Here is a 27,845-nt window from a genome sequence, read left to right on the forward strand (position 1 = left end):
CCTATAAATGCCTATCAATGGTTGCCTCACCATCTGTAAGGATGTAAGTACATATTTGAGGGTGCCTGAGTAGAGGACATAAGGTTATACATGGGTTTGGAGCTCTGTGAAAGTCTGTGCCCTCTTGAGTATGGCTGTGTGTACAAATGTAAGAACAATTGTGTGTGTGGGGTGTTTACATCTGTCAGTGAGGGCAATTATGGAGGTGATGACATGTGTGATGTAGTGAGGATGGGCTGTCACAGTGTCTGTAAGGCTAGATCTATGTCTGAGTGTGCTTATTTGATTTTAGAAGATGATGTATGTTTACATGTGTCTCTTTAGGCTCAGTTTGTATGTGGAGAAGGGGGCTGAGGTGCTAAGTGTCCGCTTGTGTATGCTGCAGGGTGTTAGTGTGTGTGCGGCTCCATCTTTGGGTTTGAAGATTCTGTGTCTGTGTGTCTGGGGGCAGTGTCTTCTGTCTAAATGCCTGGGCCTTCCTGCCTTCCCTACCATTCTCATTGTCAGTAGAACCCTAGAGAAGATGAGATGGGCATTAAACTGTGTGGTTAAGCAAATCCTGAAGGGAAGGGGGATGTGCCAGGCAATCCCTTCCAAGAGAATTCAGGAAAACTACCCTCCTGTCTCACCCAACCTGATCCCACTCAGTCCTTGGGAGCTGGTACACTGTCTGGTTCTTATGTAGCAGAGGTATCTGTGCGGGTATGTGAGGGTAAGTGTGGTGCCTCGTGCCTGTGTAAATGATGTGAACAGGTAATCGCTTGCATTAGTGTGTACACAAATGTACCAGGCATGGGATTGCATCAACACAGTATAACAACGTGTGACCTCCTACGGAATCTGTCTCCGCAGATGGTATGGCCATGGGTCCCTCCTGTACCTGTGAGTGGGGCAGTGTCTGAGAAAGATGGGTGCCCCTTGAGGGAGGGGCGGTAGTGAGAGCTGGGTGGATGTGTGCCCGCCGGTGCCTTTGTGTACCGGCGTGTCTCCGAGTCTCTCTGTCGGCAGCTCTGAGTTTCTGTGTATCTCTGTGTCTGTGTGTGCGTCTCTCTCTCTGGGTCTCTGCCTCGTCGTGTGTGTCTTGCTCTCCCTTAGCGGGGAGGGGATTGGTCACGCATGACTCATCTTGAACCGAGCGGGGCTCCAGCGGCAGGGCGGCCGCCGTTGCAGCTGGAGGGGGAGGAGGACGAGGAGGAGGGAGAGGAGGAGGAGGACTACCAGGAGAGGGAGGAGGAGAAGAAGGAGGGGGCGGGGGCCTCTCCAAGTTTGTCGGGACCTTCTTGCGAGGCAGCGGCGGCAGCAGCCAGGGAGGCCGGGGCTGCGCGCGGGCCGGAGGCGGGGGCTGGGGCCGGGGCCGGGCCCGGGGCGGCTGGGCCGGCGCCTCCGCTCTCCTCCTGTTCCTGCAGCAGCCTCTGCTCCCACTGCGGCTGTGGCCCCCCTTGGCGCAGCTCTCTGCGCTGCGCGCCCGCTGAGCCCGAGGTTCCCCGGCCCATGTACTGGAAGCATGAGAACGCCGCCCCGGCGCTGCCCGAGGGCTGCCGGCTGCCGGCCGAGGGCGGCCCCGCCACCGACCAGGTGAGCCGGCGAACGACTGGGTGAGCGGCCCGGGTCGGGGTCGGGTAGGGTAAGGGACCCAGCCGGGCCGAGCCGGGTGGCGGGCTGCTGCAGGAAGGAGGGGTACGAGGCTGAGCCTGTGAGTGTGTGCTTGTGAGTGTGCGAGCGCGCGCGAGCGAGGAGGGGGGGTCGCGGAAAGCGGGAACACATTATGCAAATGTTGGAGGAATTTCTCAAAAAGCGATTTAGTAAAGACACAGGCGAATCAAGAGGAGGCGAGGCCGGTATTGTCCGTCTGAATAGGCGCTGATAGCGCCGATGCGCCGGGGGTTGTGCGGGCGCAGCGCTGAGAATCCCGACGCGGGGCCGGTCCTGGGCGCGCGGAGGGGCTGTAGGGTGCTTTTCCCTCCCCTTGAGCGCCTCTCTTTTCTCTTTTTGGTCCCGTTTCGCCCCCGATCTCGCTCCCTTTTTGCTCCGGGTTTCCCTCCGACTGGCCCTCGAAAGGCGCCTGAATCCGTGTCAATACCGCCGCTTCAATTTCGCGGCGCGTGTCAGGCGGGCGGGCGGGCGGGTGCTCACCGCGCTCGGGGTTTTATTTTCTCCAACCACCCTCCGCCCCTCACCCATCTCTTTTTTATTTTCTTTCTTTCTCTCTTTTCTCCTTTTTGCATTTTGTGCCGAGGGGAGAAGGGAGCGAGGAAGGGGGAGGGGTGGGTGGAGAGAGAAAAAATTCGATTTTTAATTACTACCATTAAAAAATCAAATTTGCAATTCTTTGGGCGGCCTGATGGATCTCACTGATTGACAGTTGGAATTGACACTCTGGCTACCTCTTATCTTGGGCATTCACGACAATTTCTAATTGCAGGTAGTTTGTGTGTGTGTGCGCGTGTTTTTTTTCCCCCCTCAGAGGCTTGGATTGCAAGGGAACTAAGCGATTACTTCAAGAGCCACGGGTTAAGTGCAGGGAGAGGGGGAGAGAGAGGGAAAAAATCCAATCCAAATTCAAATTGCTTCATTAGAGAGACACCGCTTTTGTGGGGAAGGGCTTTAAATGCCCACTACAAAGTTAGGACTCATTGTTCGGCGCCGGTTTATATAACAGGCGCGGGGAGGCGCTGGGCTCAGGCTGCGCGGAGCCAGTTCAGCAGCCGCCGCCGCCTGCGTTCCCTCCCCCCTCCCCCAGGTGATGGCCCAGCCAGGGTCCGGCTGCAAAGCGACCACCCGCTGTCTTGAAGGGACCGCGCCGCCCGCCATGGTGAGTCCGTTTGGCCCTGCCTGCGGTGCCCAGTCCTCCAGCGGCCCGGCCCTGGGGACCTGGCCAGGCTTTCCGGCCACGAACCGCTGCTCACGCTCCTGGGGGACTCCCGGCGGGCGTCGCTCCTCTCTGAGCCTCGGTTTTCCGGCCGGGAATGTTGGCTTTAACTGTTCCTAGCACCCAGAATGCGCGTGTTAAAAGTTGGCGCCGTCCCTTCCTCTCCAATAGGCCCTTCCATCCCTGTCCTTCAGTCTACGGCGCGTCGTTCCGGGGAGATTTCGTTGTCAATTGGTGTTCGGGGGCCCCAGATTTGTCTTCGAGGCAGCCCCAACTCTGGGTGCCCGGGTCAGCGCTCCTCTCTCCTCTCCCCCGCCGCAGGCGCAGTCTGACGCCGAGGCCCTGGCAGGAGCTCTGGACAAGGACGAGGGTCGGGCCTCCCCATGTACGCCCAGCACGCCATCTGTCTGTTCACCGCCCTCTGCCGCCTCCTCCGTGCCGTCTGCCGGCAAGAACATCTGCTCCAGCTGCGGCCTCGAGATCCTGGACCGGTATCTGCTCAAGGTGAGACAGGGGTAGGTGTTGAGTGCGTATTGTCGGGGCGTGGGACGCAGCACGGGAGACTGCAGGAAAGCACCGCAGGCGCCAGGTCCTCTTACTTACAAATCCTGGCTCCACGCCTGCCCGACTGCGAGGCTCTGGGCAAGACTTAGGGTCTTGTCTGCACCCCCGGGTTCCGTCTGAAAAATAGGAAGAGCTTATTTCCATTTCCCTGAGTCTCAGTATTACGCAAGAAAAACAGGGGAATCGCATGCACCTTCTGAGCTTCAGCATCTCTGACTACAAATGGGACCGGGGAGGCTGGGGCCCGGCGTGAACAAGGCCCGCGCTGAGCCGACCCCTGTCCCCGCCCCCTCCCCAGGTCAACAACCTCATCTGGCACGTGCGGTGCCTCGAGTGCTCCGTGTGTCGCACGTCGCTGAGGCAGCAGAACAGCTGCTACATCAAGAACAAGGAGATCTTCTGCAAGATGGACTACTTCAGGTAGGCTGCGGCCGCCGGGCCAGCAGTGTCGCAGAGGGCTGGCCCCGGGCGCATTCGGAGGCCACTTTTGCGGCATGTGGTCTCTCGCTCCAGAGCCCCGGCGTCCGGAGTGCACTTCCGGCGCGCAGCGCTGGCCCAGCCTGTCGGCGCGAACCCAGAGCTCCAGGCAGCGCGCTGGTGCCTGCACAGGTTCGCGCCCCCGATCTGCCTTCGGTCCTCGCGGTCCATTGGGTTTCGGTATCGTCTCTGGCTCTGTCTCGGGTCCTGCCTAAGTCTCAGGCTCCAGTTCCGACCTCGAGCGCCTCGGTGGAGCTCTGACGTCCCCAGCTCTGGTCGGGACCCACTCGGATCCTAGCCGTCATCCGGCTGCATTTCCAGTGCGCTCGGTCTTCGAGTTCCAACCCTACTTGGACATCAGTCATGCTGGGGTCTCTCCCAGGCTGGACGCTGAGCTGGGCTCCGGACTCTTGCCCTGGCTCTGACCCTGGCTCCGCTCTGGGTTCGGGTCTGGTCCAGCCCCAAGCACCAGCCCCGCAACAGTCTCAGATCCGATCCCATACCCAAGCGCCTCGTCCTGAATCCCAACCTCTGTCTCCAGTTCCATCTCAACTCATTCCCCGGCGTCACTGGAGTGTCACTGGAGAGTCTGGGGTCATGTGCGGGCCCCTGGCGCCTGTTCTAGTCCCAGCTTCGCTGTTGTTTTGGCCCAACTTTGGCCTCTCCAGGGTCTAGGCCTTGCCTTTGCGCCGCAGGGATGGGAAGTGGGAGAACCCGGCACCCAGAGCCCTGAGTGGGATTATCCCAGGCTGTGCTCCACGTACTGCAGACCGCGTCCCAGCAGCCGACAGCAGCCTGGCGCATCCTTCTGTTCTGCTCTGTCTGGACCACTTGCCTGGGCCTCACTTCTAGCCATGAAGCCAAGACCTGACCTGATTATGGGGTCGAGGTCACTGCAGGGTCATGGTCTTGTCTGCTAATCCCAGTGGGAGGCATCAACCGGCCAGAGGCTTGCACCACCAGGCCTATGGGATCGGAGGAGAATGGTGGGGAACTGGTTCCTGAGAGAGATGCTTGTTTCCAAGTGCTTTCTCAAAAAGTGAAGAAAGCTGCTTCCCTATAACTACCCTTCAACCCACAGACATCCTTCCTATCCTTGCATAGGAAGACGTCATGGCTTCAGTCTTCCTGGCCAGACCCCTGCCCTAGAAAGAGCCTCTGGGAATCAGGGAATATGGTGGAAGATGATCTCCTCCTGTGCACTGGCACTGAGCCTCCAGGGATCTGGAAAGAGAAGATCTTGAGTCTAGGGGGAGGTTGGCAGCATTTGGGGCAAGGGTACTCTGAAGAAACCATGGGAAGCATGGTTAAAGAGACAGACTCTTCCTTTATGGGATGGATGTGAAAGAGTGTGCAGCTGGGGTGGGGTGGGGATGGCTCAACCAGGTGGCCTAGGACTCAGTGTGCAAGGAGTGCCTGTGTGTCTGTATTGTCTGGGATCTGTGCAGTAGTGCTGGGGAAAGCATCACTGGGCAGGGTTGGGGGTGTGTGGATAGCATGTGCGTTCGTTTATGGACAAACATTCATCTCTTAGTTCCTGTGTGGGTGTCAAGAGTAGGTGTCTGTATGTGAATGTTGAGACTGTGTGTGTGCGTGTATGTGTGCGTGTGCATGCACGCAAAGTAGTGAGGACAGGATTACATCTGGACTAGGATCTGGAGGTGAGAGGGTGAGGTGAGGAGATTCTGAAATCCTATCATTCCACTCCACCATCTCCTCTGAGGGGGTATTCCTGCGTAAGGGCCTCCACCCAGACACTGAGGGATGAAGAGGGTGTTATGAATGTATTTGTGAATCTGGATGGCTGTGTGTGTGTGTCTCTGTGTGTGTTTGTGTGTGTGTAGTCAGAAGGGGGTTAATGGTGTGTAACCAGAGTGTGATGTCTCCTCTCACTGTCCCATCTGACTACTGGTTTGGTCAGGACAGGAAATGGAGGTTACAGTCACTGTCTAGCCACCTCCCTGCTCTAGGCCTGACTCCAGTTAGTATAAAACATCCAGATGGGCTGGACACTGTGGCTCATGCCTGTAATCCCAGCACTTTGGGAGGCCAAGGCGGGTAGATCACAAGGTCAGGAGATCGAGATCTTCCTGGCCAACATGGTGAAACCTATCTGTACTAATAATACAAAATTAGCCGGGTGTGGTGGTACGTGCCTGTAATCCCAGCTACTCAGGAGGTTGAGGCAGGAGAATTGCTTGAACCCAGGAGGCGGCCATTGTGGTGAACCAAGATCACATCACTGCACTCCAACCTGGGTGACAGAGGGAGACTCTGTCCCAAAAAACAAACAAACATACATACAAAAAAACATGCTAGATGATGCTTGGGGGCTTCCTGGATTCCTCAGCTACTAAATTCAGGGTGCCAGCTTGGGAACCCCAGCAGAATGGTGTCTGGGCCTCTCCCATAGACTAAGGCACCACCAGGACACCTCTCCTGGCTCTCCTAACAATAGATTTGGCAGTCTTATTTGCTACTTGCCCAAATTTCTTTTCTGCTTCTTCAGCCTTAGCTCATGCCCATGCTGGACTGAGCCTCCTTGGATACTGTGCTTTACTAGACCTTGAAACTAGTCAAAACACGGATCCTGACTCCACTGTTGAGAGCCTCCCCTTATTCTGGAGTCCTCTTCCTACTGCAGTGGGGTAGAGTAGGGTGTGCAGCCACTGTGGGAAGAGGCAGGAGACTGGGCCCAGTCTGGCCAGTTGTGACCTTGGCAAGTTGCTAAATCTCTCCTCCCTTAGTTTGCCCTTTCCAAGGCTGTCTCCCAGAGCTGCCAAAGAGGCCACTCTTGGGGGAAGTCTCCATAAAGACTCCCTAAATGGCGGTTGGTATGAATGCCTCGATTATCACCATTGTCATCTTTGGCAGGGTGGATGCTGGGCACAAGCCCACGATGGCATTTCCCCACGCAGCTTGAGGAGCAGAGCCTGCCTGGAGGGATGGGACTGGGCCATTTCTGGGCTGCAGGTTCTGAGCACTAATCTTTTTCCAATGACAAGAGCCCTGAAAGCAAAACTAAACCAGATTTCTGGTTAAGAAAATGGAGGCAGTAAAAGCTCACATTACCTGGATTGAGAGTAGAATTGTGGCTCTTCTGATCATTTCTCTCCCTGCAGGCATAACCCATCCCTGGCAGCCCCACCTGTAACAAAAATAATAAAACCCACAAAAAGGGAAAGAAAAAGCCGGTCGAGTGCCAGGCAAGGACTATTATCTGCACTGCAATGCCGTCCAAGCTCTGGGTGGCTGCTATGAGGAAGCTCTTCCTGGAGAGAGTGTGAATGGTGGTGTGGGAGGCAGAATTTTCCTCTAGGGAGCTGGGGCCCAGGGAGGGGTCACATGCTGAGATTCTCTAGGCTTCTGTTTCCTGAAGCCCAGGATCAAGAGTCTGGTAGGAGGTGGACTGGAGCACTCTGCCCAAAGTACGGAGAGCCCATGGTCCTCTAACCTCTGGTATTTTCCCCAGGGAAGAGGGTCACCTAGGTTCTATCCCCCACCTTGTCCCTCCTTGACATTATCTTATAGACCCTCCTTCAGTCTCCATTGGCAGAGCTAGCACTGGTGGTTCAGGGAATTAAAGGTTAGGAAGGAACTCCAAGTTCATCAGGGAGAGGGTCTGCAAAGCATAGAGGAGACAAGGAGGTCCAGAGCTGCTCCTGGCTCATTTGCATTGTTGGGAGAGGTTGGTTCTCACTGGCTCCGTGTCCTTGGCCAGGCCACTGGACTCTGTCTCAGTTTCTCCAATTCACACTCTAAACAGGATCCTTACCAGCCCTTGTGGGTTCAACCAGATCCCTACTTCCCCTTACTCCCTGAGATTCCCAGCAGGAAAAAAAATTACCACCAGAAAAATGTGATAGGACTCTTAATTTCTTCACCTTTTTGTTAAGACCATTTTTCTTTCTGTTTTCTTCCAAAAATGGAAGAAAATTCTGGAAGAAAAATAGTGCTCCTTTCTGGGACATTCACATTTCCCCTGCTACCAAAAACTACAGCCCCAGCTTCCCATACCTGCAGCTGCTGCCTTACAATAGAGCATGGCCCGATCTACAGTGCCCTCCTGGCTCCCTCAGCCTGCTGAAACATCATGCCCATTGTATAAGGGAGACTAATGTCCTGAGAAAGTGCCATTGCTTGCAGTCACACAGGACACCAGTCATCAGAATGTATGGAGTTCTTGTCTAAGCCAGGAACTGGGCTAACCCTTTACCTGCTTTATCTCATTTAATTCTCAGGTCCACCTTGTATGTATGATACTCTCATAATCCCACATTATGGTGGTATTGGGGTGGGATTGAGGAACTGAGACCCTGAGAGATGAGGTCACACGGCTAAGTGGTAGAGACTACATAAGCCCTACAGCGGCCTGGCTCCAACCATCCCTGCCCCTAAACACTCCCATACTCTTCTATAGGTGAGATATATCAGCCACCCATCTATGGATCATGGGGCCCCTCTCTGCTGATCCTAAGATTCCCTGCCCAGTTTGGTTGGCACACCCACTGTGTTTTCTGATGTGTGGCTCCCTGGGTGATCTTGCAACACTGGGGCAGGAGTGACTTCAGAGGCCTGTGAGTGGAGCACCTTTGTCAATATCAGGTCACTGTGGTCCCTGGCCCTCCTGCCTTCTGACAATGGGAGTGGGGAGTAAAGGGTTAACTGCATCCCCTCCTGTTTATGGGGGTGGAGGTTCAGTGAGTGCCCTGGAGGCTAAAGTTCCTCTTCCTAGCTAGGCCCAAACGACTTCAGGCAAGCCCCCAGCCTTCTCTGGCCCTCCGCCTTGAGCCCAAGCTCTGTCGCGGGCTCCAGCGGGAGAACCCCACCCCCTCCCGCAGAGCGAGGGTCCCAGGGGAAGCTCGGAGCTGGAAGCGGCCCCCCACCGCGGCAGAGAGCGGCCCATCGGCGGCCAGCTGTTGGGGGACAGATGTTGGGGGAACTGAGAGGGGAGCTGGGGGAGGAGCCTCAGGGCCGGGACCTCCGAGAAGCGGTCGTTTTAACCTCTTAATTGCTGGTTCTGTTTTTTTTTTTTTTTTTCTTTCCCCCCTGGCGTCTTCCCCTACGGGTTTACCTGGAAGGGAAGGAGCAGAGAGAATACCTAGGGCTCCACCTCCAACCCACCTTGTTCGCCTCACAGGATCTAAGGCCTTCAAGAACGTCTTGAACCTAAAATAAGTGAACCCCCGTTTGAGTTTCGGCCTCTTGGCTCAATAGCTTGGTAACTAACATTGGCGTTTCCACTCTGAGGTTTGGTTTCCTTGTGCAGAAAAGGGGTAGCATAACAGTGGAAGAAGGGGTCCAGGTGAAACTCAGATGGGCTCTTTCGTTGAGGCTCATTCATCCAACAAATAATTACCAAGCGCTTACTAGATATCCAGCATAGTAGGCCGGGAAAGTGAGTCTGACTTGGTTAAGGGCGCAGAGCCCCCTTCGTAAAACCACGAGTACCCAGATATCTCTGCTCTCCTTTCAGGGGGTAGAGGGCACTGCAGTGCGCGACGCCCACCTTACTCCTTTTAACAGTTGCCAGGATGAGCAGTATCTGTCGAACACCTCTCCATCCCCAAAGCGCCGTGGGTCCTTTGCATCTAGGCCCTTCGTATGCCGGGATCCAGGGACGCGCAAGGCCCGGACCTCACAGCAAAGCTGGGGTGGCAGTAGACACACCCCCTAATCCCTTTGGCGCTCTGGTGGCAGTTCCTGCACATCTCTTTCTTGAAGTTTCGTTGTCTCCGCCGCCGATTTCGCTGTTTCTGGAATCCGGTGGCTCCGGCCTCGCAGCCCGCCTGGGAAGGAATGTCGTTTTGTCAGAGCCTGGATCGATAAGCTTTCTCGCGCCCTTCATGCTGGTGACTCCTGTCCTGGGTCGGGGACAAGCTGCAGGGCAGTCTGCAATGCAACCAAACCTACATAATCCGCCCTAACCCCACCTCAAGGTTCCAGCGCGAGGACGATTTCTTAAACTGGGCTGAGCCACGAGGAACGCAGGAGGATCCTAGAGCTGGGACAGCTTCCAGCATTTCGGGTGACACGCGGAGCATAAGAAAGTTGCTGAGAGGTCACTAGCGGCGCCTATTTCGGACCAAGGGTATGAGGACGCTGTGACCTACCTGTGTAGGCGCAGAACGGACTCGGGCGTCGGGGACTCGCGGGGCAGGAAGATCGCGGTGCGCAGAGAGTCTTTGACTCGTCCCTGGCCAAGGAGAAAGAATCCCATGAGCCAAGCGCACAGAAGGCTCAGCCGCTGTTGCCCAGCTTCTGATGGCCATGACCTTCCCTTCTCCGGCTCTTTCCGCTCCCTGAGGACGCACTCACCGCCTTCTCCAGGCGGGTGGGCCCTTGGCCCCGCGCGCTGGAGATTCCAGAATCAGCGGCCCGGTGTGAGGACGCGGCACTGCTAGACCAGCCCCGCTTCCTGTTCATCCATGCGGGATTCCGGCTTTCCTCGTCGCCATGCCAGTTGCTCCGCAGGTTCTAGGTACTTCTTGCACTTTGGAGGAGGCCTCAACCCCAGCTCCATACTCTGTGGAGTTTCCCCAAACCACTCGCCAGCTCTGAACCTTCGATTCCTCGTATGAAAACCTGATGCCAGAGTCCCCACTTCACCGGGTTGCAACGAAACCGAGAGGGTGCAATGAAGGCGTTGCGCCCCAGGACCCCGGCCCGTAGTAAGGGCTCTGAGCGCGGCTGGCCTCCCCCTCCTCCTGCAGCACACATAATCAGAAGCCAGCCTCCCCTCAGAGGCCAGAAAGTGCTCCCAATCCGGATACCACCAGCCCGGTGGCGGAACCCGGGGTCGGCCCTTCGCGGGGAGTAGGCTGGGTTGGGCAAAGCGGTTTCCTCTCCCCTTTACGGCGGGACGGGGAACAGAGACCGTGGGCTGAGCTGGGCACTCCGCTGGGGAAGCCGCGCTTCTGAGGTCCGGAACCGCCTCCGCTTAGGGGAGCGGTGGACTAGATTAAGGTGCTCAGCGCCTCCTGAGGGGACCGCGCCGCCCTCGGAAGGGTCCTCTCGCGCTCCTTGTCGGAGACAGTAGGGTTGAGGTTGAGTCTGCGAGCGGAGACCGGTAGAAGCCTCTGGGCTCCTGCACTCAGTCCAAGCCAACGCTGTTTTTTTCAACCGACAGTTGCTTGAATTTGTCAAGGCAGGCAGGCTGTAACCAGAGCGTTTTTGCCGGACTGTTTCCTCCGTGCACACACAAACGATTCCGAATGCTCCCCCGGGTGGAGGGGTACTGGCCCTGGGGACGCAGAGGCAAATCTTCTTGGTTCCCCACCCGCAACCCCAGGCCCCCAAATCTAAGAAGGTGTAAGGGGTGGAAGGGAAGAGCCAGAAACGAAACATTTACAAACCAGTGTGGTCAGCGCTGAGAGAGCGGTGCAGGAGGCCGTGGGACTCTGGGGGAGGGTAGGTCAGTGCAAAGGCCTGGGGGTTGGAAAGTGCTTCAGAGGAGGCCATAAAGACCTGGGAGTGACCTTCCATTGTGGCTGACTGGGACACATGCCTGGATGGTGGGGCGGCATATCTTGAAGTTTAGGGAGGAGATGGGCCTGAAGAGGATGTGGTCGCTGGGGTTTTGCAAACCCCAAGGGTTTTGGACCAGATCCTGAGGATAGAGTGGAGCCACCATAGGATTGTAAGCAAGGCAGAGACAGGATTTCATGTGCATGCTGGAAACTTTGCTGGGACTGCTCTGTGGAGGATGGCAGGGGCGAGATGGGAAACAGGGAGACCCAGGAGGAGGTTGACAGTGAGGATTGCATGATGGGAGCCTGGCCTAGGAGGGCAACAGTGGAGATGGTGAGAAGGAGATGGATCCCAGAGATACTTGCGAAACAGAACCAACAGCATTGATGATTGGCTGGAGGAGGGGTTGAGGAGAGAGAGGAGTGCATGATTATGATTTTCAAGCTTCAGGGGCTGGGCGAGTGGTGGCACCATTCTCTGAAACAGAGGGTGTACCGGAGGAAACAGGCTGCCAGGGTTGGGACAGAGTCATAGGTGGGTCATCCACTTTAAAGAACACACTTTCCTTGGTGCCCGGGGTCAGGCCCTGGGCTGACTTCTGGGATGGAGTAAATCAGACTCTGCTGCCTCTTGGAGGGGCTTCCAGTCTGCTGTTGGAGGCAGCTGCACCCAGATTGCCAGACTACAAAACCAGAAGGGAGAAGGAGAAGAGGTAGAATCAAGGAAGGCTTAAGGGGCAAGAAGACATTCAATCCAGACTTTTTATTTTTATTTTTGTCTTTTTAACATTTAGTATTATTAATAGAATGTCACAGGCTCCAGAGGGACTTGCTGGGTACTTAGCCAACTACAAAGCACTAAACAAACAGTAGAGTCATTGCTGTTGTCATCTAGTTCAGTGCAGGACAAGGAAAATGATAACTCAGAGTTAAACAGTTTGCCCAGGGTCACAAAGCCAGTAAGTGCTTATCTGTCTGTTCGTCTAAGAAACTGCACTTCTGTGCTGCTGGGGCTATAGCTTATATTCATCTCTGGAGTCAGGATGGCTAGGGTTCCTATCATTGCAAGCGGTGTGACCTCCTGCAAGTTACTTTACCTCTCTGGTCCCCATTTTCCTCACCTGCAAAATGAGGATTAATTGGGATAATCAACGTAAAACAATTAGAATCTTGCTGGGCAAGTGGTAAGTGCTCAATAACTTGCCTATTATTACTATTATTGTGTTTTTTCTAACTTGTGATGTATTTTTAACAAACAAATTAATATGCAAATATAAGTGACCATCATAGAAAATTTGGAAAATTCAGAAAAACACCAAGAAGAAAATAAAAATCACCCATCAGTTCACCTCCTAGGTGGGACTAGGTGTAGAGGGTTGGTGCGTCCAAGCTAAGGCTAATGCCTGAGCTGAAGACTTACAGGCGAGGAGCCTAGGGGCTGGCGGGCCATTGGGTGGTGGAAGGCAGGAGGAAGGTTGGCCTGTCTGAGTCTCGACACCCCGTGCCTGTCCTCTCGACCTGCAGCCGATTTGGGACCAAGTGCGCCCGGTGTGGCCGACAGATCTACGCCAGCGACTGGGTGAGGAGAGCTCGCGGCAACGCCTACCACCTGGCCTGCTTCGCCTGCTTCTCGTGCAAGCGCCAGCTGTCCACTGGTGAGGAGTTCGGCCTGGTGGAGGAGAAGGTGCTCTGCCGCATCCACTACGACACCATGATTGAGAATCTCAAGAGGGCCGCCGAGAACGGTACCCAACCTGCTCCGCCTGGCACCTCTGCCCCCAGCCCTTTCCCTCCCCACCCCACCCCAGCACCCCAGGAGCCACCCACACTCCTCTATAGATTGGGCCTTCCCGGTATAGCCCCGCAGGCAGTGTAGGGGTGGGGCGGCGCACAGATCTTGCACTTCCGGCTCGATCTTTTGCTTGAAAGTTAGAAGTCACTGCCCTCCTTTGCAACTATGTTTCCTTATCAGTAAAATGGCGTTAACGACAGAACACCTTCCCAAAGATAGACGAGCTGATATGTTGTAAGGCCAGGAGGCACTCAGTGAACTCTAGAGATGGTTCTCATAACCGGGCAGCCTACTCCACGTTTGAACAGCTCTCATTGGCCCGGGGGGCTGATCGCCTCCAGTTGCCCAGGACCAGGCTTGGGCCAGTCCTGGAGAGATGACTTGGCTCCCATTCTCTCAATTCCTATACTAGCAGCTCCAAGCCAGAGGTTTGAGGAGGGGTTTTCATCCCCCACCAGGGTCTCTAACTACAAGGGGAAAGGACCAGGTTTCTGAGTCTGGAGACCAGGCTCTCACATACTGTGTTGACATATGAAGTTTCCTTTTCTCTCTGGGCCTCAGTCCCCACATCTGTGCAAGACAGATACTGGACTAGAATGATCCCTAAATCTCTTCTGGCTCTGCCACTGTGATTCCCCAGATTGCCCAGGAACAAGATTCAGGTCTTTCAGGGATCCTGGGGACCAAGACACAGACGGGATGGAGCTGGGGAAAGGCACTAATTGGCTGTGGGCAGAGGCAGGGACTCTTTCTCTAATTCCCCTGTTAGGGTCTGTGAAAGCTGCTAACTTCTCTGTAACAGGGATTATTTTATTTAATCCTTACAACAGCCCTAGGAAGTAGGTGGCACGTCCGCATTTTACAGAAGAAACAGGATTTGCCAAAAGTTATATACTAGTAGATTTGCCTAGTTCCAAAGCCCAGCCTCTTAACTACCATACCATACCGTACCATGCCATACCATACCACCTTGGCCCTAAGCTCTAGGGTACCTTAATCCCATCTCATAAAGCCAAGGAGGCTTCAGGGATGTTGCTGCCTCTGTTTTAGTTTCCCATCTAAAAAAACCAACACACCAATCCTTGCCCTGCCTGCTTTCCTGGGGGACATTAATACCACAGAGTGTCTGCCCAATCCCCAGTTCCTCTGGGGAGGAGTATGAACCACACTGCCTCAACTTCTAGGTCCCAGCCTGGGGACTAGTCAGGGACTGCCAGAGTGTTCCTGGCCATGGCCATAACAGGGCCATCATTTTCTCCTGCCAGGATCAGGACTAAATGGGTCTAAGGGGCCATCTAGTGAACTTGGGTTTCACTTGTTGCCTGCTTATCTGCAGTGGTGGGCAATGAAATTATCTGCAGTGGTCAGCAAGTCAGCAGCAGAGCTGGGATGGAAACCCAGGAGTCAGAGCTTTCCCACACTGTGGTCGAACAGTGACCACAGGCTCCTTCCACACATGGTCCAACCAGGACCACCTGTAGTCACAGCCTTGCCAATTACATCCTAGCTCTCACAGCCACACCTGTCCACAGACTTAACATTCTGAGGAACTTGAAGGTTGGGGCTTCTGATGTCTCTTACTGATCAGCCCTCAGTATTGGCTACTGTTTCACTTTTTAAACATAACACACACACACACACACACACACACACACACACACACAGACATTCATTGTAGAAAAATTAGAAAAGATGGTAAGCAAAAAGAAGAAAATAATGATTGCTCCAAATGCTGCCTCCTTCATATTTTAATGTGTATCTTTTCAGATTTTTTCCATGTATGTTACAGTGTTTGCTTTTTTCCTTCAACATAATTTTTTCCTAATTAAAAAATTACAATAAATTGTGAACAATGGTTATTTCTGAGTGCTGAAATTACTGGTGATTTTTATTTTCTTCTTTGTGCTTATGGAAATTTTCTAAGACTTTGAGGATATTCAGAACAATGAAGTATTAAAAATAAAATGGGAATATAGTTAGTGTTTTAGTATGATTGTAAAAGTAATATGAGTGGAAAGATAATATCTAACATATACTCCGGTTAACAAAATTCACCCTTAGAGAAGTAAGGCAACATATGATTTTTTTAAAAAAACCTCAAAAGTTACAGGAATACTGAAAGTAAAAAGTTTCCATAATCACATTCCTGGAAAGTAAACCACTGTCAACACCTTGTTGTATATTCTTACAACCTTTTTTCCTTCCGCTCATTTGTACAAAATTAGGAGCATAGTTCCATTACTTGCTTGCATCCTATCTCCTCTAGCCTTTGGTTTCCCCCAGTTTCGCCAGGATGGAGCCCAGTTTGGGGCATTAGGGTCAGCTAGCTTTCAGCTTCTAGTCGAAAGAGCCAGAGCAGGGGCTTTCCTTCTCTCCGAGCCTCAGTTTCCTCCCATGTATAAAGAGGTAACGCCACCTCTTCTCAGGGCTGTAAGACGTGGTCCAGTCGTGTAAGAAGTGTCCAGTACTGAGCGGACGCTTAGAAACCCCTTCCCCAAAGACTGAGCTCAGGGACTAGGACCCTGGGATCCCCACTCCCAGCCAACTCCCGCTCCTGACCCTTCCAGGGACAAGCTCCCCCCACCCCCGTCCTTTCCAGGCTGCCACTAGAAGAGATGGGAACGCGTGGTCAGCCGCTTCTATCGCCCCCAGGGAACGGCCTCACGTTGGAGGGGGCAGTGCCCTCGGAACAGGACAGTCAACCCAAGCCGGCCAAGCGCGCGCGGACGTCCTTCACCGCGGAACAGCTGCAGGTACCGTGGCAAGCCGCGGGCGGCGGGGGCGTGGGCGGGGCCGAAAAGGTCTCCTGGCTCCACCCCTCTGCCCGGACCCGGGTGGCGGGGAGGGGCCGCAGCTGCCTGGGGCGTGGCCTGCGGGCTGGCGCCGCTGATTGGGCCGGGGTCTCGGAGTCTCCGCGTGCGGGCGCCTCACCGCCCTCCCCGCCCCGCAGGTTATGCAGGCGCAGTTCGCGCAGGACAACAACCCCGACGCTCAGACGCTGCAGAAGCTGGCGGACATGACTGGCCTCAGCCGGAGAGTCATCCAGGTGGGACGGGGTGGGCGGAGCCTGGGGACCGCGGGCACGCCCCGGAGCTCGTAGCTGGGCTCGGCGCGGAGGGTCGTGCGTGCACGTGGCCATCCTTCTCCAGGAGGCGACGAGGCGGTCCCGCCTGGGGTACCCTGGCGGCGCGTCCGACTCTTTTCAGCGAGGCTGAGGCTGCCGAGGCTGTCGTTCCAGGTGTGGTTTCAAAACTGCCGGGCGCGTCATAAAAAGCACACGCCGCAACACCCAGTGCCGCCCTCGGGGGCGCCCCCTTCCCGCCTTCCCTCCGCCCTGTCCGACGACATCCACTACACCCCGTTCAGCAGCCCCGAGCGGGCGCGCATGGTCACTCTGCACGGCTACATTGAGAGTAAGTAACCGCAGCGCCCGGAGCCGCTGGGCCTGCGGGGAGAGGGGGGCAGAGGAGCGCGCGCGGGCGGCTGAGGCCGAGGTGTGGGGTGGGGGGCCTTGGGGAGCCTCGTGGGTGAAGAAGCGGGACCCGAAGTCATTTGGATCTAGGAGTTGGGGGAGGAGGGGTAAAATCTTCGGCTGTGCCTTGGTGGAGCGGAGTCCTTCGTAGAGGCAAGCGATTTAGCTATTCAAAAAATACTTTCAAAGCACCCAGTCTGTGCAGCCTGGTTCTGGTGGGCATGGAAAAATAACTAGGCGTGTCGTTTTAAGTGGGATGATTTCTGTAGGAAAGGTGCTGGATACAAGTGACTGGAGATGCTGCGGGGTGGAAGGGAAGGGGCTGGGCTGCCCCTCAGCAAGCAGAGACTGAAAGGATGGATAGGATTTAGTGAGGTACCTGAAGTGGGGGGAACGGAATGCACGCAGGCCCTGGCCCAGAAAGCATCGTGGCATGGGTGTGTTTTGGGGTGCAGAAGGCCACTGTGGTGGGAGTGTCCAGGGTGTGAGGCCTTTGGCAAGTCACCTAACCTCCTTGAGCCCTGGTTTCCTCATGTGTAACCTGGGATGTCAATAATGCCTGCCTCACAGGGTTGTGAGACACCATACATGCATTCAGTAGCTATATCTTTAGTGCCTTCTGTGTTCTTTGCACTGGCATACGACAGTGAACACAGTAGACCAAAGCTGCTGTGCTCCTGGGGCTTACTCCAGCGTGGGAGATGGTGGAGATGATAAAATCATAGGGAGGGAGCAGGCATGTCCGTGGCAGGGAGCACTGTGGTGGAGATGCAGGGGCAAGTGGGTCATGGTGAAGTGACTTGTGAGTGGGAACCTGGAGGAGTGAGGGAGGAGCCCCGGGGATTTCTGGAGAATGAGTGTTCAGTGCATCTGCTGCTGAGCAGGTGCCTATCACAGATTTGTCTTTCCCTTTGAAGTTATTCCCATCAATTGTTTCCTCCATGCTGAGCATGACCAAAAAATAGAAATGACTACGATGCACACACACACAAATCCTCCCTTCTCTGGCTCCATGTAACAGGGAAAAAGAAGGGAAATCAGAGAGAGAACTGCTGCTTACTGACCATATGCCATATACTCTACTGACTGCGTCTCTAAACATCAGAGGCCACCATCTCCTTGAATAGATGAGGAAACCAAGGGCCCACTGTAAGTTAGTGGGAGCCTGTATGCCTTAATGATCAAGTGTGGGCTTTGGTGTCAGATTGCCAGGCTTCACATCCCAGCCCTGCCATTTACTAGCTGTGTGACAGTGGGTGAGTTTCTTAGCTTTCTTGAATACTCATTCCCTCATCTGTAAAAATGAGGATAATAAGAGTATCTCAAAGCAGTGTTCTGAGCATCAAATGAGGTAACCAATTGAAAGTGTTCAACATTCAGCAAGTGCTGCATAAGTATTGGCTGCTCTTGTGATGGTAGGAGTGGTTTTGGTTGGCAGAACTAGGAGTGCAGAGCCCTGTCTCCGCACTAGGCTGCCAGTTGGAAACCATGTCTCTATATAGTTCCATTTCTGAACTATCTGCTCAGTAGGAGCGACATTTTCCCCCTTTCTTTTCTAAACAATGACTATATTCAGGCTGCACAGAGCCTGTTAAAGGTGCCAAGGATCAGGAGCTCTATAAGTACCAGGGTTCTGAGCTACCTGCTAATACTTGGTGTAAGGTCAATAAGAAATCTAGATGATCCCTTTGGACTTGGGGCCATGATTTCCAGAGTCCCCGCCAAGACTCCATCCGTACACTCTGTTGACCAAACTTAGATCTGTCTTTGATGCTTAGAGAAGAGGCTGAGGTGCCCTCTCCTCTTACCCTTATGGTGGAACTCAGCTTGGGGAAGAAGAGGTTGGGGGTGTGTGCACCTGCACCTCTTGCTGCATGACTGACTGAGAGTCACCACAGCAGTTTGCTCTATGGTAAACTATAGTCATGGAGTTGTGAATTTTCTGAAGCCTTGAGCTGGGAAGCTAATGAAAGTGTTAGAACCAGACCCCAGAAAAATGAGTTTTTCTGTAGAGTTTGCTCTGCAGTTAACTAAAGTCACAGAATACTGAGTTTCCTGGAGGCTTCGAGCTTGGAATCTGATAAAAGCTTTGGAACCAGACGCAGAAAAATGCAGATATACATACATTTTCCAAGTAATCTGAAGTTGTATATGGACTCCTTGAACACCCCAGGTGAAGAACTCCCAATTTCATGTAACTTCTTTATTCTACAAATGGGAGAACTGTGGCTCAGAAGGGAACAGTGACTTGTCCTGGTTTATATATCAGTTGTAAGTGTCTCTACAATGCCCTTTCCCTGTGACCAAAGAGAATGAAGCCTAAAGAAGAGACCAGCAATGGACTTCTCTGCTGTATTGATAAACAGGCTGAAGCATGAGAAATTTGGATCCGACCCAAAGGTGGACTTTCCCCAACAGTTTTAGATGTTGGAATATGGTATGGAAATTCATTCAGCAAATACTTAAGAGTACTTACTAAATGCCATGCCTCACTCTAGGTGCTGGAAATCCACAAAGATCTAGAATCTAGAAAACAGACAAAAAATCCTGCCCTCATGGAGCTTGCATTCTAGTTGGCAAAGACAGATAATATAAAATAAATAATAAAAATATGCAGTAAGCCAGGCTGGGCGTGGTGGCTCATGCCTGTAATCCCAGCACTTTGGGAGGCCGAGGCGGGCAGATCACTTGAGGTCAGGAGTTCGAGACCAGCCTGGCCAATATGGTGAAACCCCCTCTATACCAAAAAAACAAAAATTAGCTGAGTGTGATGGCGCATGCCGGTAGTCCCAGCTACTTGGGAGGCTAAGGTGGGAGAATCACTTGAACCCAGGAGGCAGAGGTTGTAGTGAGCAGAGATGATGCCGCTGCCCTCCAGCCTGGGTGACAGAGTGAGACTCTGTCTCAAAAAAAAAAAAAAAAATGCAGTTAAGTCAGATGATAAGTGCTAAGGAAATAAAATAAAGCGGGGAGGAAGACAGGGAGGGTAGGGGGTAGATGTTGGTGTTGGTTGCAGTTATAAAGAGAGCGGTGACATATGAGTACAGAGTCCTCTAAGAGGCATGGGTAAAGTCATGGTGATACCTAAGAGATACAAACTTACTGAGGGAGGGTGTGAATAGATGGGGCACAGCCTTGCTTGCAGGGCCTGAATGGGCAGGGTACAGCCTTGCTTGTGTGTGCATGAATATGAAAGCACATATTTATTTAGGAGTGTTTATCAGTGAGCTAGATGCTTATACCTCACTATCACATAGCTTTTCATAAACTATAAAGAGCATCACAACTGGCTGGGCGCAGTGGCTCACTCCTGTAATTTCAGCACTTTGGGAGGCCAAGGCGGGCGGATCATGAGAACAGGAGATCGAGACCATCCTGGCTAACATGGTGAAACCCCGTCTCTACTAAAAGTACAAAAAATTAGCCGGGTGTGGTGGTGGGCGCCTGTAGTCCCAGCTACTCGGGAGGCTGAGGCAGGAGAATGGCGTGAACCCGGGAGGCAGAGCTTGCAGTGAGCCAAGATCGTGCCACTGTACTCCAGCCTGAGTGACAAGGTGAGACTCTGTCTCAAAAAAAAAAAAAAAAAAAAAAAAAAAAAAAGGCATCACAACCAATCCTACTGAAATCTTGCCCAGGGTTTCCCAGGAGGTAAGTGGCAGAGATGAAACTGGTTTCAGGGCTCCAGTTTGCAGAGCTCGGGGCAGGTGGGATCCTGTGTGTAGCCTGGGGGATGAGCTCCAAGGCATCCTCTCGTCCACAGGTCAGGTACAGTGCGGGCAGGTGCACTGCCGGCTGCCTTACACCGCACCCCCCGTCCACCTCAAAGCCGATATGGATGGGCCGCTCTCCAACCGGGGTGAGAAGGTAAATGGAGCCAGGTTGGGTCTGGTGGGTCAGAGCCACCCTGTCGGGGATGGGCTTCTGGCGGCATCCCCTGTTAACAATTTGGTACCATGCTGCCCTTCTCTGTCTCAGATTTGTGAATTTCCTTTACTCAAGCTTTGAGATTGCAGGGAGGGCTTATATCACTCATCACCCTACTTCCCATCATCTCACTGGTTCCTCCTTTTCGTTCTTGTCTGTTGGGAGTGAATATCCTGAGCTGATGGGGCTCAGGGATAGCTGGCCAGCCAGTGACCTTGGTCAACTGGCAGGGCCTCCTCTGTGGAGCCAGGATTTCTGGTTGTCTCAGGCTTTAGGAAAAAGGGTGCTTAGCTGTCCCCATTCCAGGGCTTCAAGGTATTGTTTCTGAAGCACTGCAACCCTTTGTTTAAACTTGCCCATAGTACAGATGAAGGTGAATGGAGCTGCTCTGTGAAACCGTGGAGAGAGGAGGAGCCTCACTTCCCTCCCAGCTCCAAGACACCTCACAGTTAGCCTTGAAAGCCAGTGCTCTCAGACAACCCTTTCATTTTAGAAATGGGAATATTGAGGCCCAGATAGCTCAAAGTCAGAGACTGGCTGAGAACCTTGCTTTTTTTTTTTTTTTTGACAGAGTTTCACTCTTATCGCCTAGGCTGGAGTGCAATGGCACAATCTTGACTCACTGCAACCTGCGCCTCCTGGGTTCAAGCGATTCTCCTGCCTCAGCCTCCCGAAGTAGCTGGGATTACAGGCATCTGCCACCACGCCCAGCTAATATTTTTTTTTTTTTTTTTTTGTATTTTTAGTAGAGATGGGGTTTCGCCATGTAGGCCAGGCTGGTCTTAAACTCCTGACCTCAGGTGATCCACCCACCTCAGCCTCCCAAAGTGCTGGGATTACAGGCATGAGCCACCGAGCCTGGCCGAACCTTGCATTTTTTAATTCACTTGTTTATTTGGAGACATTTCCTGTGTCCTGTCTGTGCCCAGCATCCCTGAGTCTGTTGCCAGGAGTGGAAATGAGTAAAGTGTGGTCCCTGCCCTTGAGGAGGCCAGAGTCTGGAGGGGGAGGCAGATCCCAACAGTTACAATACAGTGTGACAGGGGAAGCCATGGGAGCTGGGGAGGGGGAGGGGGGCAAAGGAGAGAGGCAGGGAAGACTTCCCAGAGGAGGCAACCTCTAAGGCCAGGCCTGAAAGCTGAGGCATCAGGGAAGGCATGAGACACCAGAGCTCTCAGGGAACCCTGAGCCATTCAGCATTGTTGGCAGGCACATCTGGGAGGATGACAGGAGGAAAGCAAGAGCCTTGAGGCTGCCAGGTGGAAGAGTCTATATTTTATCCTGTGGCAGTGTGGGGTCCTGGAGGGCCTGTTGCAGAAACATCACTGTAGCAGTCTTCAGAGACTGCTGGGTTGGAGGACACCCAGTAGGAGGCAGGGAACCCTGTAGGTCAGTGGGTGTGGCAGTCCTGAGGGAGAGGGTCAGAGCATTAGGGCTGGAGTCAGGAGCCCTCCAGTTCAGCAGATCCCAGTCTTGGTGTGCTCAGAATCACCTGGGCAGAGATTCCTAAGCCTCGCTCTCAGAGAGTCTGATGGGGTGGTATATAGGGATTTGCGTGTGTAATACTCAGCCTGTGTGATTCTAATGGGCAGCTGGGGTGGGGACCGCTCCTTTAGGAGGGTACTTCTGGCTCGGCCTCCTGATTGAGCTCAGTACACCTAGTATGTACTGAGCTCTCTGTGCCGGGCACCACAGGAGAATGTGTATGGTGTGGAGGTACAGACAGCCCTGGACAGATACGTTTGTAAGTAAATGGTAATGCCTAACGCAAAATCCCACAGAATCTGTAATGAGTGAGCATGCTCCAGGAACATCATTGCCGCTGAGACTGTCACATTCACAGGAAGAGCTGCTGTTTGCTGAGCTCCTTCTGTTCAAGGCAGCTACTTGTCACATGGCATCTGGTTCACACCTCACAGCCACTTTGTGGACATAGAGATGGCCTTCTCATTGTAAAGAGATAAACAGATTCAGAGAGGTGACATGACTTGTGCAGGGATGCAGTGAGTTTGTCGGACTCTGAAGTCTGCGTGGTTCAGTAATTGCTTCCTTTTGTGCAGCGCTTTACTGTGTACACAGCCCTCTCTCCGAACTCATCCTTCATAGTCTCCCTGGGAGGATGATTGTGATGACCTCCATTTCATACTTGCAGAACCTGAGGCTCAGACAGAGCAGTGCTCATCCAGAATCACAATGTGAGCATGGGCCGAACTGGCCTGGATCCTACAGCCACCTGCCCCAGAGCTGTCCCTTCCTGTGGGAGGGGATTCATCCTATTAGACCTGGCTCTGGGACTGCAGAAGTGAGCTGACATGATCCCTGACCTCAGGGAGCTTGTGGCTTAGCACGGGATGTGGGCAGCTACATTGCAGGAGAATGGGCAGCTGGAGTAGGCGAGAAACATGACCTTAGAGGACCCAGAAGAGGGGGAGGTGAGCTCTAGGGGAAAGACAGGGGACAAGAAGAAGGGCATTCCACATCAAGAGAACAGCATGTGCAAAGGCCCAGAGCATGGAGGAGTTTGGGTCGGAGGGGACCCTGGGGGGTGTTCAGTATGGCTGAAGTTCAGGGAAGTGGGGAGAGCCGATGGGGGCCACAGAACAAAGGATCATCGAGAGAGGGTCTTGGACATTATATGGAGGGCAGGGAGTGGGCCCTGGAGGTGCAGAGGGCTGGGCTCAGTGCTTGGAGAGGAGCCTTTGCCTCCTGGTTGCTCAGCTAAGCTTGTGGTTCTGTTTCGTTTAGCCTGGGGGATAAGCCACGCTGGGGGCTGTCAGTTTTGGCTATAGACAGTTTCTGGCCCCTGGTTTTGGCTGCTGAGCCAGAGGTTTCCCTTGCTGGGCTGTGTCCCCAACTTTGCATCCAGAAAGTCTGCATGAAAGTGTCTCTCCCTCCTTTGTGACCTTCTGTCCTCTCACTGTCAGGCCTTTCTGCCAGCTCCTAGGGACTTTTCTTATCCACAACTCTTCAGATTCCTGGGGCTTGGTGGGTGGCAGAGTGTGGGATGTGTGTGGCCAGCACAGAATTGCCTGGGCTTTCTTCCAAGTCCCTCCAGGCCTGAGCCTGCCTAGCTGTGAGGAGACTCAGTGTCTCCCTGGGGCTGGCCCCTGAACCCACTCATCTAGACCACCACTGGCCTGGAGAACAGTGCTCTGAGCACTCAGGGGAGCATCCCCTGCCTCCACTGCATCATCATTTGGTGCCTGTGAGGTTCCAGATCCATATTTCTTCCTAGTTATGTCCCCTGATCCCACAAATTCAACACTTGGAAAATTCTCAGAAATCAGGGCCAAGCTGTCATTGATCAGTGGAGGAGACAGGCCCATGGAGGGGAAGGGTCCTACCAGGGTCACCACTCTTGAGAGAGCTTCTCTTAATAAGGGCTAACAGCCAGGCATCCTGGAGTCCAAAATGGAGCAGTGGCCAGGATGGGGAAGGAATGTCCACCCCGGCCACTCTGGATTTAGGCCAACTCGGAATCCCAGCTCTGCCACCTCCTTCCTGTGAGATCTGGGAATGCAATTAGTTTCTCTGAGCTGCAGTTTCTACATCTGCAAACTGGGGATAATAATAGTTCCTACTCCCTAGGGTTGCTGCAGAGAGTAAATGCATAATGTGTGTAAAGAGCCCAGCACGGAGCCTGGTACACAGAAAATGCTCCCTAGGTGTTGGTTATGATCATGATCACTATTATGGAGATCATCATCATTGCTTTCCTCCATCACCTCCTTGTGATAACCAATTCTGGGCAAGTAACATTCCTGATCAGAAAGGGAACAGCCATGTGGTCATGCCCACCAGATGCCCCTCACACTTTACTGTGAAATGACACATCGCCATTAACCAGCCAGCCGGTGATCCTTGACCTGAACTTCAGGGAACTGGCTGTGTCAGCAGCAGTGAGATGTCAACCAAGTGTTAGAGGCGGGAGTGGAAGCGGGAGACGGACAGACAGTCCTGATCTCCCACGGTATATTGGGTGCCCAGCATGTCTGAGCCACGCAGTTCTAGGCTTCGTGCATGTGAAGATTAAGCGCATGTGAAGTGCTTAGCCCATGGCCCGGTGGGTAATAAGCAGTCAGCCACTACGGTCACGGTGACTTTGGAGAGGTAGAGGCAATGTGCTTTGGTAGGGAGAGCTTGCTGTGGGCCAGGCCTGGCCTCCAGTGCCAGGTCCTCTTCCTCGCCGTGTGCCCATGGGCTCACTCGCTTCCACCTCTTTGAGCCTGAGTGCCCTCCCTATAAAATAGAATGTTGGAACTCCCTCACAGGGCTGTGGTGCAGCTTCCATGAAATCAGGCACGGAAGGTGCAGGGTGAAATGCCCAGAAGGCTTTTGCTGCTGCTGTTGTATCTCATTGAATCTCTCTGATTCTCAGAGAGATTTTGTCATCCTTGTTTTAAAGGTGAGGAAACAAGCTCAGAGAGGTGAAGTGAGTTGCCCAAGGTCCCACAGCAAGTCAGCTGACAGAGCCAGGATTTAAACTCAGATCTGGGCCCTGAGTCCACCCTCCTTCTCTGTGCCTTTGAGGTTCTCTGGGGGGCGGCAGGGTGGGGCAGGCCCCCAGCTCAGCCACCTCCCATGCCCTCCTCTTGCAGGTCATCCTTTTTCAGTACTAACGCTGCCGGCACTTCCGCATCTGCCCGTGGGCGCCCCACAGCTGCCCCTCAGCCGCTGAGATCCAGTGTCCAAGCTGCGGCCAGGAATCCACCCACCTCTGCATCCACCCCCGTCCACCATCCTGCCCACCACCAGGTCGGTTCCTGAGGCCTGGCCTTTCCCTCTCCTGCTGAGAACCAGAACCCACCAGGAGCACCACAGAGTCCTCCTTTTGGAAGGCAGAACTCCCTGAAATCTGGAATCAGGGTGGAAACAGCCTGTTTTTCCCATTTAAACAGGAGTCCTCTTCAACTTCAGCTGATTACAATAGCAAAAGGCGGAATTGAATTGTGCGACGCCAACGGCCTTCTAATTTACAGGTTTTCCCCCCCACATTGGCCTTTATTTACTACTTCCTTGGAACCATCTCTGAATTCTGAATAGCTGACAACCCCCAATGTTATCCACTCTGTTGCTTTTGTCTGGAAAACTCTACAGTGTTTGTGGGATGTCCCCAAAGGAAAGCTATGTTCTAATTTTATCATTTCCATCTGTCTGCTTATGTCAAGTTAATTCAGAAAGAGAAGAGACAGTGACCAACCCTGAGAGGCCCAATAGGGCAGAGATTGAGGCCTGCCCAGACTAGGAGGCAGGGGGGATAGACAGGGAATGGGGAGAAGAAACACCCCCATTGGTTTGGAAATCAAGGAGAGGGCGGTGACATATTGGACCAGAAGAGGCACTAGCCATTTTAAGGAGAGGAAAGAGAAAACTCTGGGGTCAGGGAGAGACCCTACCCCTACCTAATTATCCAACATATATGTAGGAAACATAGCAGAGATGGTATTCGATCTGTGCCATGACTCTTCTAAATGTTTGGACAGGTTAGAGTTGGGGACCCCTGTTGGCTACTTGTTGACCTCTCATAGTGGTGCTTGGGCCAGGTCTTCTCGATGGAAGGGGGATCCCTCATGGGGGAAAGGGAACAGAGCCCAGTGAAATGGTAGTCAGAATGTTAACCCTGGATCTGTCTCTAAGTAGAGAGAGGGTGCCCATTGCCTAGGTGAGAGTGCCAAGCTCAGGATTCCAACTGGCACCTCTGAGCTTCCCCACCAATACTTCCTGGAGCCAGCCCCACCCACCCCTGAGAACAGAGGCCAGTCACAGCTGCATAACATCCATCCTGCTACAACTCTTCCACCCCAAACAAAAGGGCTCAGGCTACACATGACCATGATTTATGTTTTCAGGGATGCCCATTTGTCCCAAGCTTATCCTGTAATTCTAGAACTACCTGGTGTCCTGATGCATTTTCCACTAGAGGTTGCTAATCAGCATGTTTTAGCCCAAGTCTGCCTTCCTCCTGTGGTTAACCTGTTATGTTGCTTTTGGAAGGAGACTCTAGGACAGGGAAAGCAAGTTCATGGTACATACGCAGCCGTTGTCTCTGTTTTTACCCATGGCAGATGTTGCTAATCAATGGCAGCTCTATCTCACTAAGTCTGGATAAGGTTTCAGAGTTCAAATGCTTGAAGTTGTCACTTAAAATGAAAGCCTATATGTCATTTTTGCTCTGGGATCTACAGGCAGGCTAGGCACAGGTGCAGCCCAAGAAGGGAACCTGCTTCCTCTCCCTTCCAAAGATGGTGACAGCTGACTGAGGGCAAAGAACAGGCACCACTCAGAACGTGGTGAGTACAGCTCAGCTCAGCACTCAGCCAGTGGTAACTTGTGCCCAGCCCTGTGCTAGGCGCTGACATTAACAGGAGCAACCAGGGCCAAATCCCTGGCCTTGGGGAGCTCAAATCTTCCCTTTGATTTTTGCTCCTGATCATCAAGGCCCCAGTGGCAACCGTGTGGTAAGTGGCCAGCCAAGCCCTGCCCAGGGTCACCCAACACCCACTCTGCCTTGAGCCTCTCCTCAGGGTCTATTCCTTGCGTGGATTATGTGGTCGTAGCATGTTACAGTTCAAACATGTCTCCACTACCCTGTTAAGAGCAGCCTGGGAACGTACAGGCCATCAAGACTATTTATTTAAATACAAAAAAAAAAAAAGGGGAAAACACACACACAGAGAAAAAAATTGTAAGCACTTTTTTTGTAAAACCAATGTCTGTTTTGTTACATACCTTTCATGTCGTGCTTTGTAAATGTCTTATTTGTGTAATAAAGTTAATGCAAGTAGAAGTGCTGGCACTGAAATCCAGAACATGATGGGATTCCATTTCTTTCCTGCTCTCTGGTGAAGGGCTTAGGTCCCTGGCTCCCAGAATACGTGCGCTGCTGGACAGTGTAATCCTCCTTCCTGGGAAACTGGTACTATTTCCCAGTTAGTAAACAATGCATTGTAGAGGCCTGATGATGGATTTCTTCTCTAAGTACTCAGTCACACCTGCTTCTTATCTAAGCTTTGGAGGGAATCAGGCTGCTTGATGCCCTCCGTTCCAGTCTCTGAACACACACTCTCTACTGGGCCCTGCACTGGCTCTGCACACTCAGAAAAGGCTCCCAGCCAGACCCTGCCCTGGAGGAGCTCTCGGTCTGGCAAATACTGTGAGAGCCAAGGGGGTGGGTATTAGAGCTGGATCGTAGCAGACGAGAAGGTCACAGAATAGGTAAGCAAGAGGGTGGGGCAGGGAGGGAGGTGCAGAGGAGCCTATTTGGAAGATGGGGAAGCA

At 53.3% G+C, this 27,845-nt stretch overlaps 1 protein-coding gene across 4 annotated transcripts; it reads left to right on the forward strand.

The window, feature by feature from the left end:
• The first annotated feature begins 1,344 nt into the window (after nt 1–1,344).
• LHX6 (LIM homeobox 6) lies at nt 1,345–27,378 on the forward strand. Of its 4 annotated transcripts, XM_025359546.1 has the most exons (10): nt 1,345–1,575; nt 2,741–2,812; nt 3,191–3,373; nt 3,732–3,853; nt 12,904–13,124; nt 15,824–15,924; nt 16,122–16,217; nt 16,410–16,584; nt 20,404–20,507; nt 25,166–27,378. In XM_025359546.1, the coding sequence occupies exons 1-10, from the start codon at nt 1,492–1,494 to the stop codon at nt 25,184–25,186; spliced, it is 1,179 nt and encodes a 392-aa protein (XP_025215331.1). In that variant the 5' UTR covers nt 1,345–1,491; the 3' UTR covers nt 25,187–27,378. The 4 variants fall into 4 exon arrangements, with proteins under 4 accessions (XP_025215331.1, XP_025215332.1, XP_025215333.1 ...); XM_025359547.1 differs by lacking the exon at nt 20,404–20,507; XM_025359548.1 differs by lacking the exons at nt 1,345–1,575; nt 20,404–20,507 and adding an exon at nt 1,802–1,923.
• Nucleotides 27,379–27,845: the final 467 nt, after the last annotated feature.

Source organism: Theropithecus gelada, chromosome 15 (genome assembly GCF_003255815.1).
Source record: "Theropithecus gelada isolate Dixy chromosome 15, Tgel_1.0, whole genome shotgun sequence".
Classification (NCBI taxonomy): Eukaryota; Metazoa; Chordata; class Mammalia; order Primates; family Cercopithecidae; genus Theropithecus; species Theropithecus gelada.